The sequence below is a fragment of the Balaenoptera ricei genome, chromosome 15, assembly GCF_028023285.1.
Source record: "Balaenoptera ricei isolate mBalRic1 chromosome 15, mBalRic1.hap2, whole genome shotgun sequence".
NCBI classification, from domain to species: Eukaryota; Metazoa; Chordata; class Mammalia; order Artiodactyla; family Balaenopteridae; genus Balaenoptera; species Balaenoptera ricei.
This window is the reverse complement of record NC_082653.1, coordinates 66,304,969-66,322,985: the sequence shown is the minus strand read 5'-3', so window position 1 is coordinate 66,322,985 and position 18,017 is coordinate 66,304,969. Positions and strand designations below refer to the sequence as shown.

The window sequence follows — 18,017 nt, the reverse complement described above, 5'->3', positions numbered from 1 at the left end:
GTTCAGGGCCTGACAAACAGCAAACGCTCGATAACAGTTAGCTGCCCTGAGGACCTTCCTCTTTCCTGCCTTTGCACATGCTATTCACTCTCCCTGGGAGCCTCTCCTTGTCTTGTGTGCCTGTTTAACCCCTGCCCACCTTTACCAAATGGGAGCTATGATACCATTTTTTAAATTATTTCTTTATTATTAACCGGCTCACTCTGCAGATCTGGAAACTGAGGCTCTGAGAAGGGAAGGGACTTGTCCAGGAGCACACAAGCGTCTATGTGAGAACTCAGTCTAACCCGAGGGGGTCTCCTAACAAAAATGGAAAGGCTAAAGATGCTTTCTTTTTTCTTTCACAGTTTTATTGAGATATCATTGACATACATCACTGTGTAAGCTTAACGTATACAGCATGAAGATTTGACTTACATATATTGTGAAATGATTACCGCAATAAGTTTAGTTGGCATCCGTCATCTCACAGAGATACAAGAAAAAGCAGAAAAGGAAACAAAAATGTTTTCCTTGTGATGAGAACCCTTAGGGTTTACTCTCTTAACAACTTTCATCTGTAACATACAGCAGCATGAAGGACACTTTCACTGACCGAGTGTGAGAAACAAGTCAGAGGTGTTTTCTACAGCCAGTTCTCCCATCCTCAAGAACTACACCAGGAGAAGCCCCACCTAGATTTGCAGGCGCTGCTTCCCCTGCACCAGGCCTTCGCCTGGTTCAGTTCGTCACCTTCACAGGACATCACAGGTCATCACACTCACAGACAATAACTGTGACCACGTATACTGCACACTCTCCCTGGGCCAGGCGCCGTGCTAAGAGCTTTGTGTGTGTGTGAGATTCCCTCTAATCCTCACAACAGCCCTCTGAACTGGACACCATCGTTACTCCCATTTTATTGATTGTTCCTTGCGTTTACTTGCCCAAGAGTGCCAGCAAGAAATGTGCAGATCTGGGGTGCAAACCCAGCTCCTCCAGACTTCAGAATTCATGCCCCTCACTTTAAGGAGCCTGTCCTTTCTGGTAACTCTTCTGTTGTGTGTTTGCTGGAGAGCCACCTCAAGCCCTGCCCCCATCTGTCTCTGTGACAAACCCCCAGAGCTGAAAAAACACAGTCGCATCCATCACTTAGTACAAAGCTTGACCCAGAATGGCACCATCAAGTGCTTTCAGAATGCTTCTTTGACTTACCAGCTGTGCCGTCTTGGACAGGTGGCTAAACCTTTCTGAATATTAGTTTTTCCTCATTTGTAAAATGGAGATGAGAGCCTACATTCTGCTTGCACTGTCATCTCCTTAAATATTTCTTTAAGTCAGTTCACTTTTTTGATCAAGTTATTTTATAAACGGGCTTTTATCACTACCCTAAATGGAAAAATAACATTCCTCTAATACCATTTAAACTAAATGTATAACTTTGAAAGTAAAACTGTTCATCAGCAAATCTCATAAAATCATCTCATCTATACAGAGCCACCCAGCACACAGTAGGTGCTCAGTGTATGGTAGTCATAAGAAAATGAAGCTTGGCATTGAGAAGTATGGTTTGGAAACTTTTGAGTCTGTTGGCCAACTTGAATGTGGTTTGCCAGTTGAGAATCTAGTTGTTGTCATGCTTACCCAAAGAAGCTGCGCCTAGTCAAAAAGCCAGAAGCAATTTTACTGTCAAGAGAAGGCCAACTGAAAACACTACTGGAAAACACTACTTTATTAAGTTCTGGGAAAAAGGAAAACTGCACCATGGATCCAGGTCCCAAGACTTCCTCGTGGCAAATCCACAGCATTTCTTCCACCAAGGCAGGCCTCACCAGTTCACTGCAGCACTGCTAAGCCCAGGTGTGGTTTTGGAACAAGTTTCAACATGGCGCCCAGCAGCCCCTACCAGTCAATTGAAGAGTAAATATTTTTGTCATCCCTGCCTCAGGCTACGCTATCACCCTGGGCAGGAGATCCTAGAAAGGGAGATTCAAAGAAAGGAGGAAACACGGTTCACCGTTCCTAGCTATGAAAAGGATCCACTCAAGTGCTAAATGTGGTGACAAGTAGGGTCTCCACAAAAAAATAACAGTGAAGGGCATGATAGTAAAGTTACAAAGAAAATTAAAGAGCTATCAAGTAAGAACCAAAATTTTAAAAGAACAAAGGCTGTTTCAGAGAATGCAAAAAACAACTGAGTTATCATGTAGTAATGGCTCTTAAGGGTATAGTTCCATAGATAAAAGACCAATGTTTTTCTCCACCAAGCAGAGAAAAATAGAGGGGGATTGTTGGTGGGACACAGCTGCAGCTAGAGGAATTGGGAATGAAGAATTTCCAGATAAGGTGACAGGATTATAGTGCCTGGAATGATCCGTGGAGGTAAACGAGAATCTTCCGTGGATTCCTTGAGAGCTCAGACTCTCTCCTATTCAGCTCTGCTTCCAGCAAAGTGTCTGGCCTCTAGCTCAGTAATTGTCTGCTGAACTGAACTGGCCAGGTGTGAAAATAACAAAACTAACATTTACAGAGTGCTCACCATGTGCCAGGGGCGGTACTAAGCATTTTACACACGTTATTTCCTCTATTTTTCTAACAACCTATGAGGGTGCTATTTATATTGATGCCGATTTCACAGATGTAGGAATTGAGGTTCAGGGAGATTAATCACTACACTTCACAACCTCTTCCAACTACGATAGGTTCTTTTTTTCTTTTTTTAAGTGAGAATTTTTTAAATTCTTTATTTATTTTTTGGCTGTGTTGGGTCTTCATTGCTGCGCATAGGCTTTCTCTAGTTGGTGTGAGCGGGAACTACTCTTCGTTGCGGTGCGTGGGCTTCTCATTGCGGTGGCTTCTCTTGTTGTGGAGCACGGGCTCTAGGCGTGTGGGCTTCAGCGGTTGTGGCACGTGGGCTCAGTAGTTGTGGCTCACGGGCTCTAGAGCGCAGGCTCAGTAGTTGTGGCACACGGGCTTAGTTGCTCCGTGGCATGTGGGATCTTCCCGGACCAGGGCTCGAACCCGTGTGCCCTGCATTGGCAGGCGGATTCTTAACCACTGCGCCACCAGGGAAGTCCTATGATAAGTTCTTATGTACTTGGCTATGTGGGCTGAAGTTCAGCCTGCAAAGAGCAAAGAGAACAAATGGCCCTTCAGAGCCCTTCCAGGAACCTGGAAGCCAACCCTCATTGCGGTGGCTTCTCTTGTTGCAGAGCACGGGCTCTAGGCATGTGGGCACACGCGTTCGAGCCCTGGTCCTAGAAGATCCCACATGCCGCGGAGCAGCTAAGCCCGTGTGCCACAACTACTGAGCCCACGTGCCACAACTGCTGAAGCCCACACGCCTAGAGCCCGTGCTCCACAACAAGAGAAGCCACCACAATGAGAAGCCCGCGCACCGCAACGAGGGGCAAGGGTTGGCTTCTTGGGGAGGGAGCCAACCTTGGCCTGGGTGAGCTCTCAGAATACCTTGTGTCCCCAAGCAGAGTGGGGCAGGACCCAAGGCCCCCTCCCTGTGGGCCTCCTTAAGGAGAAAAAGGCATTCAGGGAGCACCCCCCCCCCCCGCCAGGGGTGTGAGAATTGTCCTTCCGGCCCAGCTGGGGGCAGACAAGGCGCCGAGGCACAACTTGCCCGGGGTGGGACAGGGGCAGCCCGCAAGCTGAGGGCCGTCCTGCCGCCAGGTCAAGCCCTCCGGGTAGCGCACAACGTGGATCTGCTCGGCCAGCTCCTGGCCCTGCCCTTGAGGCGCCGCAGGTGTCAGGCTGAGCTTTCAGGTCCTTCCTGGTGCCCACCAGGGGGATGTACACCTCGGGGCAGTGGTGACACACTTCTGGATGCCGCTTGTGCCGCACGTTCTCTGGCAGTGGAGACGCAGATGACAAAGACGTTGGTCTGAGGGTGGGAGAGTGTGCGAGACGGTCGTGCTCCTCCTGGCCCCGCGTCCCACAGGTTCGGGCTCCCCGCGCACCAGTCAGGTGCACTTCGGGCGCTGTAATCGTCGAACGCCGCGGGGGTGGACTCCTTGGGGAGGGCATCAGCTGTGCAGCAGAGGAGTCCCGTCACCTACCGCCACTCGCCTGATGCTCTGCACGGTGAGTGCAGCTGCTGCGTCGAGGCAACGCCTCCCTCCCCTTCTGGCCCCTCTGGATGCAGCGACCTGGTGCCCTGCCCGCCACGGGGGAGCTGGGACAGCAGCAGGGGCTTGGTTCAGGCTTCCAGAGCCAGCACCAGCATCTTACTTCCCCTTTCTCTGCTCCAAGATCCCTCCGAGACCTGTACTGGAGCAGGTAACAGTAAGGGAGATGACCGCCCTCAAGAGCAATGCCCCATCACCCAATTCAGTCCCCACTCCCCAGCTGATCTAAACAAGGGCAGTGCTGACTTCTTGCCTGCGAGGCTTAGAAATTGCTTTTCCTAAAAATCTGTCCTTGAGGCACCTTCCAGCAGCCGTATAAATAACACCACTGGAATGGCTGACAATGTCAGGGGTCGCCATGTGTCTGTAGGACATGAGCGCTGACTCTTCTAGTACAAAAGGTAGGCACCTTGAAGGAGGGAGGGATGCATTTAAGTCACAGGGGATGGTGGCTGAAAGGGGCGAAGGGCTCTCTTTTTGGAAATTCACGAAAATATAATTTAGGATGCAGAGAAAGAGGATTTGCAGAAGGTAACGCCAGGAATTTAATCAGCCCAGATACACAGCTCTGTGTTCTTTGCAGAAGACCTGCGTGGACCCAACAGCCGTGGTGTCAGTGGCTGGCTCTTGTTCACGTGACTGCCACTGCGGTCAGAAAGTGCTTCTTGGTGTCTAACTTAAATCTTTTTGTAGCTTCACCTTGAGCTCTTTCCCTTCTTACAAATTCTATTAGCTGCCTTTAAGAAGAAAGGAGGGAGAAAGGGAGGGAGGGAGAGAGGGGAGAGAGAGGGAGGAAGGGAAAGAAATGTGTGTTACCCTTTAAGCCAGCATTTCTACTTTTGAGAATTTATTCTACAGAAATATGCAAAGATGTTTAATGAAGCTCTGTCGTGGCCAAAATAATAAAATAAAACAAAATAAGTAATGTCCAGCCATAAGTGAATATTTCATGAGTATTATTGACATAGGAAAAAATCCATGATTTATTTCTAATTGATAAAAAAACCAACTTGGGGCTTCCCACATGCCACGGAGCAACTAAGCCCGTGTGCCAAAACTACTGAGCCTGCGCTCTAGAGCCCACAAGACACACCTACTGAGCCCACGTGCCACAGCTACGGAAGCCCACACACCTAGAGCCCGTGCTCTGCAACAAGAGAAGCCACCGCAATGAGAAGCCCGCACACCGCAACGAAGACCCAACGAAGCCAAAAATAAATAAATAAATAAAAAATTTTTAAAAAGAGAGAGAAAAAAGAAAATAAAAAACCAACTTGCACAACAGTATTAGTGTATGATCTCATTTTGTGGGGATAATCATATTATTAATTATATTTATAATTATAGGCATATAAATATCCTAGAGATACAAACACCAAATGGTTAATAAACCTCTGTTCTGGTTGCAGCATTGCAAACCACCCTAAAACTTAGAGGCTTAATCCAGCCATTTAGGATTATTTGTCCTGGTTCTTAGGCTGACTGGGTTCAGCCGGATGGCTCTTGCTCAGGGTCTCTCGCAGTGGCAGCCGCAGGGCACTGGGACTGCAGTTAGTTGGGGGTTCCATGGAGCTGGGCATCCAAGAGCGCTCACTCACATGACAGACAGTTGATGTTGGCTGTCGGCTACGAGCTCACCTGGGGCTTTCAACCAGAGTCCCTACACACGACATCTCCATGTGGCTTGGCCTTCTCACAGCTGGGCTCCAAGATGCAGCATCCCAAAGCAAGTATTCAAAAGTCCCACTTACAACCTGTCATGCAGTGTCACTCCCACAATAGTCTATTGGTTGAAAATGAATCACAGGGACTTCCCTGGTGACGCAGTGGTTAAGAATCTGCCTGCTAATGTAGGGGACACGGGTGCGAGCCCTGGTCCAGCCTTGGATGGGGCAAGATCCCACGTGCCGCGGAGCAACTGAGCCCATGTACCACAACTACCAAGCCCGCGTACCACAGCTACTGAAGCCCTCACGCCTAGAGCCCGTTGTCTGCAACAAGAGAAGCCACCAGAGAAGTCACCGCAATGAGAAGCCCGCGCACCGCAACGAAGAGCAGCCCCTGCTCACTGTAACTAGAGAAAGCCCGTGCGCAGCAACAAAGACCCAACGCAGCCAAAAGTAAATAAATAAATTTATTTAAAAAAAGAAAAAAGTGAATCACAGGACAAGCTCCAATTAAAGGGGAAGAGACTACACAAAGGCATGAATACCAGGAGGTATGGTTCACTGGGGACCGTCTAAGAGACTAGATACCATAATATCTCTAGAAAATGGGATTCGGACAGACTTTCACTTTCCAGTGTCTAATGTAATAGTTACACATACAAACTCAGGAGCCAAAAAGCCTGGCTTAATGTCTTGGCTCACCACTCGCTTGCTCTGTGACCTCAAATAAGTTACTTACAACCTCTCTAAGCCTCGATGCTCTCAGATAATTGTTCCAACCTCATAGGGTGGTTGTAAAAATTAAATGAAATTAAATGTGTGTAAGATGCTTAGAAGTAAATGCTCAATAAAAGTGAGCTAATAATATTATTATACACTGATATAATGTTTAATTTTTACAGGTATATTTTACTTTTGTAATTGAAAAAAATAATTTTCAAAGACCAAAAAAAAAAACAAAAACAAAAACCAAGAAATGTAGCAGAATTAAGAGATACAAACTCAGAACTCCCAGTCAGGACTCTTCCAAGGAATCTGCAGGAACTTCTTAGTCCTCACAGACACAGAAAATACCTCTGGAAGACCTTGACCCTTTCCCTCTGCGCCAGTCAACCGTCCAGCGGTGGGGTCGGACAGCCCAACCTGTGTTGATCTTTTAGCTACCCCCTAAATCCTCTCAAGTTTGAGCATGGTAAGCTGCAAAGTATAGGAAATGAATTCCCCCAAGAATATAATAACAAGAAGCTTTGCAATCACAAAACATGGGCTTTATATTACCCAGGAGCTTAAACCTGTCCAACAAGACCATTGACAGAAAAGATTTGCTTTTTAGAAGCATTGACATTTTGATCATGAAGTTCACGTGGACTTGCTTGGATGGGATTGGTTGGTTTTCCACACAACAGATTCTTGGGCCTGTTAATTTGAGAAAAAAGCTGAGAAATGGAATTTCAGGTGGTGATGATTTGGGTTTCTTAGCTTATTCATCCTTTATAAATACACACAGACCCTGTCAACACCACTCCTTTTCTTTGGGGAAAGAACTATCACGGTGGAAACGAAAGGATTTTTCAATGTGGGGAATTATAGCAAATGCCAACCTTGAGAGTTGAAAATTCTACCTTCTCATTTCTTTTTCAGAAAATCAATACACAGGCATTGTTCCATTCCCCTCTGGGTCTCTGTGGCTCACACATCTCTCTCATGCCAAGGATGTTCTAAGTGTTCTTGATATTGCCTTGGGAGCAAACCAACCTGCACGAAAGAAATGGGAAACTCAATGTCTGCGCGTTAGTTTCTCGAGAGACGCAATTACTAGAAACTTAAGGAAATGTCAAATATGAATAGCTGGAAATTTAATTTGGAGTTGATGACTTACCTGACTTAAAACATTAATTAGGTGGAGATGGAATATTTTTGAAGAGTTTGGATATGGAAAATTTTTAGCACCACATTACAAACAGGGTTCGATGAGGAAGTAAGAGATGGTGGTGAAAAGTGACTCTCTGCAGAATATATACAGTCAGCCCTCTGTATCCATGGATGCGGAATCCACGGAGACAGTGAGCCATCTGTACTCTACAATTTTATTTAAGGGACTTGAGCATCCGCAGATTTTTGTATCACAGGAGGGTCCTGGAACCAATCCCTGCAGATACTAAAGGATGACTGTATAACATTTTTTTCTGGGGAGATCCCAGCATTTATTCATTCCTACCCCCCTTATAAGCTGGGGAGCAGATCAGGGACATGAGAGAGTGTGTGGGCATTGTTTAATGAATGGAAAAAAGAGGTCCTGAGAAATGATGGCACTTTTCTAAGTCAGGGGCAACTGAGAGAACAGGAATCACTTTCCTCCGGCTGGAAACAAAGTGGAACTTGATATGCCATAAAGTCAGAGAGAGCTGGAGTCAACTTCAGGCTCTCCCACTTACTCAGTTTGTAGCTATGGACAGATAACCTAAAAATCCAAGCCTCAGTTTCCTCCCCTGTAAAGCAGGGATGATAATAGGACTGATGAGAGTCCTTCTTTCAGTTCCATGAATACCAAGTTCTTTCCTACCTCAGAACCTTTGCACTTGCCATTCCCCCTGCTTAGAGGCTTAGAGTTCTTTTCTCACGGATCTTTTTATGGCAGATCCCCTCTCCTCATCCTTAATTGAACTCAAATGTCCAATCTAAAAACCAACACCCCCCAACAATTTGTCTCATCCCTTGGTTTTACTCTGTATAGCATCGTTATCTGAAATTCTGTGGTACATTTTTGTATTTATGTGTTGTCTCTCTCACCCACTCTACTATAAGCCCCATGATAAAAGGGAACTTGTCCATTTTGTTAATTCCTGCATCTCCATCGCCTCATACAGTGCCTGACACATAGTAAATGCTCCGTTAATAATTGTTGAACGAGTGGATTCTCAGTCAAGAACTAACATTCATTGAGAACTTACCACATGCCGGATACTGTTCTAACCACTTTATAAAAATTATCTCACTTAATCCTCAGAATAACCCTATTAAACCTATTTTATAAAAAAGGAAACTAAGGCACAGCAGGATTGAATAAATTTGCCCAAAGCCAAAAAGAATCAATAAATAATAGAGCCGGGACTGAACCCCAGGCAGCCTGGTCCCAAACTCCACATTCTAAATCACTGTGCTCTGGTGCTCTTGGCTTGATGGGAAAGCATCAGACCTGGTTTTACAGCTTGAGTTCCATGAAACTCTGACTGTCAGGTCGGAGTAGCCTAAAGTTTGACCCATAACCTCCTCCAAAGCCTTTGCCCTTCATTCTGTATCTATGCACCTGTGGCTCTTGTATCACTGTGTGTATTCTTGCTTGTCTCTTTAATACTCAGCCCCTTGCATGCTGTTTCTACACTCTCTGAATGGAGACTCTGAATGTCTACAATACCAATTTGTATCCATCTTGGGCCCATGTACACAGAAGGAAGATGCTAGATGTTTTTTCAAAGGATTTCTAAATGAATAAGACATTTTCGAACACTTTTCAACAGGCTGTTTAATAAAAGAGAGCTATGAAGTGCAAAAATGTATACAAAGCAAGTAGAAATCAATATGAGTATTCCTTGCCTTAATAAACTCAACTCTTCATGCTTTCGCCACCTCAGGGCCTTTGCACATGCTGTTGCCTTTGCTTGAAACACTTTCTCCAACCACCTTTTTTGCCTATTTACCTCCTACTGGGTCTCCAAACTTCAGCTTGGACATCACTTCCTCAGTAAAGATTCTTCTGATCACTAATAGCACTTACTAGAGCTTCCAGTTACACATTTTTTTCTGTGATTCTTCGGTTGATGCTTTTCTTGCATAGTAAACTCTAAGCTCCATGAAATTAAGACGGACCATGTCTATTTTGTTCAATATCTCCTTCCAGGGCATAGCTCATAGTAGGTATGGAAAAACACTGTTGAATACATAAGTAAACTTTTGAAATTTCAGAATTAATAATATAAAGAATTTTGCTTTAATGGACCTCTTTTCTTAGGTATTGACTTAAAGCAAAATTTACTCATAATTTTTCTTTATTGTGCAGGGTGTAACATACCCACATGGTACCCCCGCCCCTACTTAGAAGTACTGATATTGCCGAGTGGTTTAAAGCATGGGTATTGAATGCTCTAAACCACTGGGAATGAATACTGGATAATTAATATAATTGGTACCTTAACTCTCCACCACTTCAAAATGTTATTTCAAAGTGCTTTGAGCAAGAACAAGGACAGCACAGACTTAAACAAATAAACAAACAAAAAAACCTGACAGTGCCGAGTAATGAGAGGTTATGGAGCAACTGGAACTCTCATACTCTACTGTTGGGAGTGCAGATTAGTAAAACCACTTTACAGAGCAATTCAGCCATATCTGGTAAAGATGAAGATGCACATATTCTAAAACATAATAAACACCCTTCTACATATGTATATACTACCTGAGAGAAACTCTGACACCTAGCTGCTTCTCATGGAGAGTCATATCAAGGTATTAACTACAGCAGTTTATAACAGCAAAATCCTGAAACCAATTTAAATGTATATATACAAACACACATCGATGTCTATATAGTATATGTGTATATATATATACACATATAGACAGCTAGATGTATATGTCTACATAATATGTGTATATATACAGACATATATAGACATATGTGTGTATATGTATAAATATGTCTGTATATATGAATAAATAAATTACAGTAAGTTTATTAATGGAATTGCTCTATAGTTGTTAAGATGAGTGAAATAGATCTACATGTATCAAAAAAAACAGGTCTCAAAAGCAACTTGTTGTGTGAAAAATAGCAGCATGTAGAGTGGCAGGTTCTGCATAAAAGAAAGTTAAGAGTATGCAAACGTGGCCCTGAAGACCGCAGCACTGTGGCTGCCTCTGGCGGGGAAAGGGGGAAGGGAAATGATGGGCTGGAACAATTTCAAAGAAGACTTCAACTGCATCTACAGTGTCGTTTCTTTACTTAAAAAGAACTAAAGCATATGTGGCAAAATGTTAAAATTTGTTTAACCTGAGTGATGAATACACCAGGGTGTGCATATTAAAGACATTTTCACATGTGAACTATTGTGAAATAATTTTAAAGGCACATGCAAGAAAGAGAGCCCTGGATTCCAGCTCTGCCACTGCACTTCAGACAGGGGACATAAATTCTCTCAGACCCTTGTTGGCAAACTAGGGTTAATAATGTTCAAATTTCAGGCTTGGTTGTGAGTTAATGAGAATAAATGTGTAGAATGACTTCCAGATGTTATCCATTGGGATATCATTTTAGAGTGAGTCCCTAATGACTTTCCAGATGTATCTTATTCAGAGAGACATTTGTTTTTTTTTAAACTGATCAGAATTATGTGGATGCATTCCAAAACAATTCTGACCCCCAGAAAAATAATATATTGCTACTATTTTTGCAAAAACTATATACACACATATTATACAGACATGCATAAGCACAGATTATTTATTAACTATGATTGCCCTGAGGGAGGGGTACTTGGGTGGTTGGAGAATAAGAGTGGAAGGAAATTTTACTTTTTTATTAACTTTAATTATGTACCATGTGTACCTACTCTAAAAATAAATATAATTTATTTTTAAATTAATCTAAAGGTCATGATCTTCTCCATTCCTTCAATTCTAAACCCACTTTAAAAAGAAAGGTCTTGGGCTTCCCTTGTGGCACAGTGGTTAAGAATCCGCCTGCCAATGCAGGGGACACGGGTTCGAGCCCTGGTCTGGGAAGATCCCACATGCCGCGGAGCAACTAGGCCCGTGAGCCACAACTACTGAGCCTGTGCGTCTGGAGCCTGTGCTCCGCAACAAGAGAGGCCGCGATAGTGAGAGGCCCGTGCACCACGATGAAGAGTGGCCCCCGCTCACCGCAACTGGAGAAAGTCCTTGCACAGAAACGAAGACCCAACACAGCCATAAATAACTAAATAAATTAATTAAATTAAAAAAAAAAAAAGAAAGGTCTTAAAATCCAAGTTCTAAAGGTTCTTAAGAGGTTGTATAGTCCAATGTTCTACTTGAGCACGGGAAACAGGAAATGCCATCCCAGCCCCATATTCTCCATGCAGTCAGACAAAAGAAAGAGCACAGGACTGGGGATTAGAGGATCTGGGTTTGGTCCCTGTCACCATGAATGGCTAAGTCTGTGGCTCTAAGTGAGTTCCTTAAGTTCTCTGAGACCCAGTTTCATTTCTGAAGTGAGGACAATGGCAGCACCACTGTCATGACTGTGTGAGGGACAAATTAAGTACAATGTGAACATGAAACTTTGTCAAAATAGTATCCAGATGTTTGTACGAGGTGCAATTGCAGTGCAGAGATTGTCCCTCAAGAGCATGGGTTCAGTCCCTTTGATTTCCGTGGGAGTGCCTAATACACTATGCCTAGGGGCCCGTAGTAGCCAATAAAGTCATCTTGCTTCAATTGTAAACCAGATTCTCTTCTCTCCACAGCAAATATCCTAACCGTGATCATCCTCTCTCAGCTGGTGGCTAGGAGACAGAAGTCGTCCTACAACTATCTCTTGGCACTTGCCGCTGCTGACATCTTGGTCCTCTTTTTCATTGTGTTCGTGGACTTCCTGTTGGAAGATTTCATCTTGAACATGCAGATGCCTCAGGTTCCCGACAAGATCATAGAAGTGCTGGAATTCTCATCCATCCACACCTCAATTTGGATTACTGTTCCATTAACCATTGACCGGTATATTGCAGTCTGCCACCCGCTCAAGTACCACACGGTCTCCTACCCAGCCCGCACCCGGAAAGTCATTGTAAGTGTTTATGTCACCTGCTTCCTGACCAGCATCCCCTACTACTGGTGGCCCAACATCTGGACTGAAGACTACATCAGCACCTCCGTGCATCATGTCCTTATCTGGATTCACTGCTTCACTGTGTACTTGGTGCCCTGTTCCATCTTCTTCATCTTGAACTCAATCATTGTATACAAGCTCAGGCGGAAGAGCAATTTTCGCCTCCGTGGCTACTCCACAGGGAAAACCACTGCCATCTTGTTTACCATTACCTCCATCTTTGCCACACTCTGGGCCCCACGTATCATCATGATCCTCTACCACCTCTATGGGGCGCCCATCCAGAACCGCTGGCTGATGCACGTTATGTCCGACATTGCCAACATGCTGGCCCTTCTGAACACGGCCATCAACTTCTTCCTCTATTGCTTCATCAGCAAGCGGTTCCGCAAAATGGCGGCCGCTACCCTCAAGGCCTTCTTCAAGTGCCAGAAGCAACCGATACAGTTCTACACCAACCATAACTTTTCCATAACAAGTAGCCCTTGGATCTCGCCGGCCAACTCACACTGTATCAAGATGCTGGTGTACCAGTACGACAAAAATGGAAAACCTATAAAGGTATCCCCATGACCTCAGAGGTTTGGCACCTAGTGTCTCTGTGTAATCCATTTCCAGATGGGAATGTGGCCCATCCTCTGGCTGAACAGCTCTCCTTAAGAGTGCTAACCTGATTTCCTGTCTCCACAGATTGAGCAACTCTCAGACTGGTAGATAAGGAAAGATGGAGGAGAAGAAAGAAAAGCATGAATCTTGTTTTCATTTATGCGTTCATTTCTACCAAGTCATGTTGACAGCAAAAGTTCCTACCAGTTTGAAGATGTCATTGGAGGTTGTGTCATTATCCTGTGGCCTGTAAGGACACACAGTAGAGAAATAGTCTATGACTTAGCCTTGGCACCATCCACAGTCACTGGAAACTGCTCATTTATGTGACACATCAAGCCACAGTAGCACATAACTGAGCCCACACTCTTCTTCCAAGAGCTGAGGTCATCCATCATTTCCCTGTGCTGTTACCAGCAGCTAACGACGCTGACCAATTTGGGAATTTTCCAAGGTGCCCTTTGTCCTAGTGAGGGTTTTGGTCTTGAAGTGGCCCTGGCACCCCTATCTGTAGAATGAGATTGTGGGCGCAGGGGAGGATTGGATCTTGCTCAAACTCTGGTCCGAGCTTCTGTGAAAAGGCTCCTAACCAACATAACCACGACACTCAGACCTGGGGTCTAAAATGCAGCCTTTCTATTTGCCATTATGTATAGGTTTTAACTAGCTCCTCCAAAACAAAGACCCTGCCTGGTGTGTGGGGATATAGGAGGAGTTCTTGAGCCCAGAAAAACAAAAAAAATAAGCCCACTCTTGCCATTGTTTCAATCCATACTTGTGTCAGCTGTGTACAGTCTCCTTACTCAAGTAGCTTCTTGTTGCGGTGCCACTCAAGCTTCCTGGAGAAGCCTTTATGTGTAGAGTTGCCAACCCTGCCTCCTTGCTTGCTGAAGCCGTCACCAAACTGTTTTATTTGAAGTGACTTTGGAACTGGGTTTAATTTTTGAGGGTCAGGAACTGTAGCTCTCCAGGTGTGAAGGGAGACATTCTCAGCTCTGCCCCACTGCCCAGCTGGCGTTGCCATTCGGCCGCAAATGGCAGTGGAAATGTATGCATGTTGTCTACATGTCTGCCCTTTGATGCACGTGGCTCAAAAGGGTGGTGCCAGTTTTTGGTGATGCTATTTAACCCAGATCCTTTGCAAAATAATAAAATACGAGTTTATTTATTCTGCTCTTGTCTGTCCAAGGCAAGAACAGTTCTAGGGTGTAATTAATAGAGGCTTCCCTGGGAACTACCACTCATGTGTGCACACACACAGACTTGATTACATTAGGTCCCTATGTACCCCATGATGTGTTTTGAAAGAAAAATCCATGCTGGAGTTTTTCTCAGTTACATTTTTTTAAAGACTTCTCTCCCAGATTTCCAGTATTTGAACTTATCCCTGTTCTAGAAGAAGTCTTCCAAAATGATTTTGGAATTATATGATATTTTTGGTGACCCAACAAAAAGCAGACAGTTCACCTGGAACACTTGGTTCCTCAGGCTGAATTTTTACTGCACTTTTGTCCCTAAATTGGAAGACATGTCTACCTTTTTAAAGGGAACTTGCAATAAAGGAGCAGGGTAGAAAAGGCTCCGACGCCACACAATCCCTAAACTTCAACCAATGTCCTCAACACTAATTCAATACAACTTTAGGTCACGTTCATCCTGATGATCCTAATTCCTACTCCTTTTCAATAATTGCAGTAGAGTCTCATCAAAAATCTGGCAGAGCCAAAGTTATTTCTGCAAAGTTCTCAGGAGGGAGCCATGTTGGAGACCATATTCTACCCCTTAAAAACTTAGCTAAGTTTTTTTTCCAGCATTGGAACAGTTTGCTGTTTCTTCTGTTGAAGACAAGACGGAGTTGGCTTGCATTTAGGGACCATATGGTATGACTCTAATGTATCCAAGAACATTAGGATCACACTGGTGCAGCAAGATGCTCCCACTAGAAGAGGTTCATGGACGTTGTTTGACTGAGGGACAAGCAGATTCGTATCTCCCAGGTCACACTCTCCCCAGGGCATGCGCACATCTAGTGGAAGAGTGGCCAGATTTCCCCACAGATTTCCCCTTAAGTTGCATTTCTCTCTGTTTCTTTTTGGCCAAGCATGTGTAGTCAGGCACCTGTTCATTAAATGTGTGTATGATGTGACTCCACCACACCCCCTTGTGAATGAACATTGACCAAAGGCTACCTACACCTAATATATATCAATATTTATTTAATTATTTATTTTTAAACACATAGCTCTGAAAAATGCTAGTTTGAACTATACATGAATGAGTCACAGTGCAATATCTATAAAGGTTAAGCAATTCCTTTTTGAGAATGTATGTAAGATGAAAAATATGTATGTGGATCTCAATGCTCTCTGCTCCACGTTTTTAGTTGTATGTAACAATTAATTATTGATGCTTAAAAAGTAAAAACTGGGTGTGCATTTGGAATGTTTTCCTCATACACTCGTTTATTACTTCTCTTAACAACAGAGGCTGTACCAAGTAGTATTGTGATCACTCTTCCTTCTGACTGTATTTTATATTTTGATACAGTAATGTTTAAAAGAGGTCTGATTTTTGAAGGCAGCCCAGTGAGGTGTTGTCTTCTGGTTAAAATGCATACAAATGCCTGTTGGCTTAGGTTGATACATATCTCCTAAAGTTTATTTCAGATAATCTAAGGACTTTTAATTTATTCTTATTTATAGTAATAATTGTGGACAAAAATTAAAAGTTTTTTTAAAGAAAAAAACAAACTTTTAAGCCTTTTCTTTCAGGCCAGTTTTAGAAATAAAGCCTTGAATTTTGAAGCCTGTCACGTAAACAGCTGCTGTTGATGGCACTTAAGCAATTGCCTTATATCAGGTTTTTGTGATGCCTCTTTCAAAGACTGTTAACTAGCATTCCTCTTGTATGATTTGTGTCCTTGGTTGGACATGCAGTGATGCTACACATGTACACACTGTATCTTTTTATTGAACAACTCAAGGACTGAACTGTCTAATGGGAAGGAAATAAGGAGGATGACAGACAAACCATAAAAAACAGACCATGAGAAGGAATGAAGTTTCATTTTGCAAACACTCTGCAATTAGAAAAGGTTACTTTGCACAATTGGTGCCTACTGGTCCAAACTGGGGGCCTATCTGAAGTTAATAAGAGACTCTAGTGTTGGCTATTCCAGTTCAAAGAATGGAATAAAATGTTACCATAGAAAAATAGTAGATGTTCATATTTTCTTAATTAGATATATTGTGTTTGGACTTGTTTGTATTATAATAAATTCTAATATGGTGCACACTTGGTGTTTGGTAGATGCATATATGCTCAAGCAATGGCAGAACTCTGATTAAAATTTTTAAATAAGCATCTTCCTTATGCTTTGTGCTGGTGCTAGAACGAGACCTGAGTCCCACCTGCCCCGCCACTGAACTCTGCTTCCTATAATCCGAAATTAGGTAGCTTATTGGTTATAAATCTGATTTCTTTTCTGACTACATCATCTATGCATCTTCGAGACTGTGGTGGCTGTTATCATAAGTGGAAATCTAGCATAATGGCTGAGAGCTTGGGCTTTGAAGTCAGACAATCACAATTTCATGTCCTAGCTCCACAATGTACTAGATGTTTGACCTTGAACAAGTCCTTGAAGATCTCTGAAAGATTGTCCTCATGTAGAAAGTGGTGTAAAAGTCAACTTTTCCCAGGTGCCTGAAAGGTAAATAGACACTCTCAAGGTCAGGACAGCAAAGTTTGGAGTGAGTTATTGTCAGCTATAACTTTGCAGGCTCTGCCACTTTCTAGCTGTGTGGCCTTGGGCAATGTTTTCAATCTTTCTGAGCCTCAATTTCCTCTCCATAAAATAGGGCTAATAGTAATTCCAGTATGTACTTCATGGGGTGGTGATTATTAATAGTAGAGCTAAAAAGAGCCTCCAATTGTACATCCTCTTACAGGTGAGGATGCTAGGCCCAAAGACTTTAATGATTTTGTCCAGAGTAGAACCCAAGTCACCTAACACTTCATCCTTTCCACTCTACCTCACTGTGTCTCTGAAAGATTCTGATTCATCCGTCCAAGAGTTCACATTATTTTTGTGCCCTTTTTAGAGTTGGTTATATTACATAGTTTTCCAACTCTTCAAACCCAGGTCATCCAAGCATGAGATATAGTATAACTGCATCATAATTAAAACACTTGATTTGACCTTTACCTGTGAGGTATAATTTTTGTTTTTAATTGACTCTAACAGGAATCCTAACCACAGCTCTCAAACTAGCTATGCATTTCCCACACAAACCACTGTCAATTCTGACAGCCATCTACAAACTATTGCCATAATCTATCTTTGCATCAACTTGAAGCATGAAAGCAACTTACAAGTTGAGAGGGAAGTACAGAAAGGCAAAGATTTTGATAAGAAGGTTGCAAACAGAAGCTGGTAAGCATGGCCACACTGTTCTCATTAATTTTGTTCACCAATTCAGGGAGGCAGGATAAAAGTGAGTTGATGGAGGTTGAACTTTTAAATAATAATCCTTTTATTACATTTATTGGCTAAATGTGATGGCTCAGCCTCTGTGAGGGTGTGCAATTAGTCTGAGTACTTGCCAGGCACAACAAGGGGGATAAGAGGTTTGTGTCTATGGGATAAATAGACACAGTGAATTTCCTGGGTTTATTGAAAGAATGTGTCACTGTCATGCCAGAAAAAGAAAAAGAAAACTTTTCTGATTAAAAAGGAGCAAAACAGGGCTACGGGGACGAGAGATG

The 18,017-nt window shown here is 43.4% G+C and overlaps 1 protein-coding gene across 1 annotated transcript in view; it reads left to right on the top strand.

The window, feature by feature from the left end:
- The window catches only part of GPR139 (G protein-coupled receptor 139), a 38,426-nt gene extending 25,209 nt beyond the window's left edge, over window positions 1-13,217 (top strand). Inside the window, exon 2 of the mRNA XM_059897917.1 lies at window positions 12,283-13,217. Coding sequence (XP_059753900.1) covers window positions 12,283-13,217 — 935 coding nt within the window. The remainder of the gene's footprint in view (window positions 1-12,282) is intronic.
- The last annotated feature ends 4,800 nt before the right edge of the window (window positions 13,218-18,017 follow it).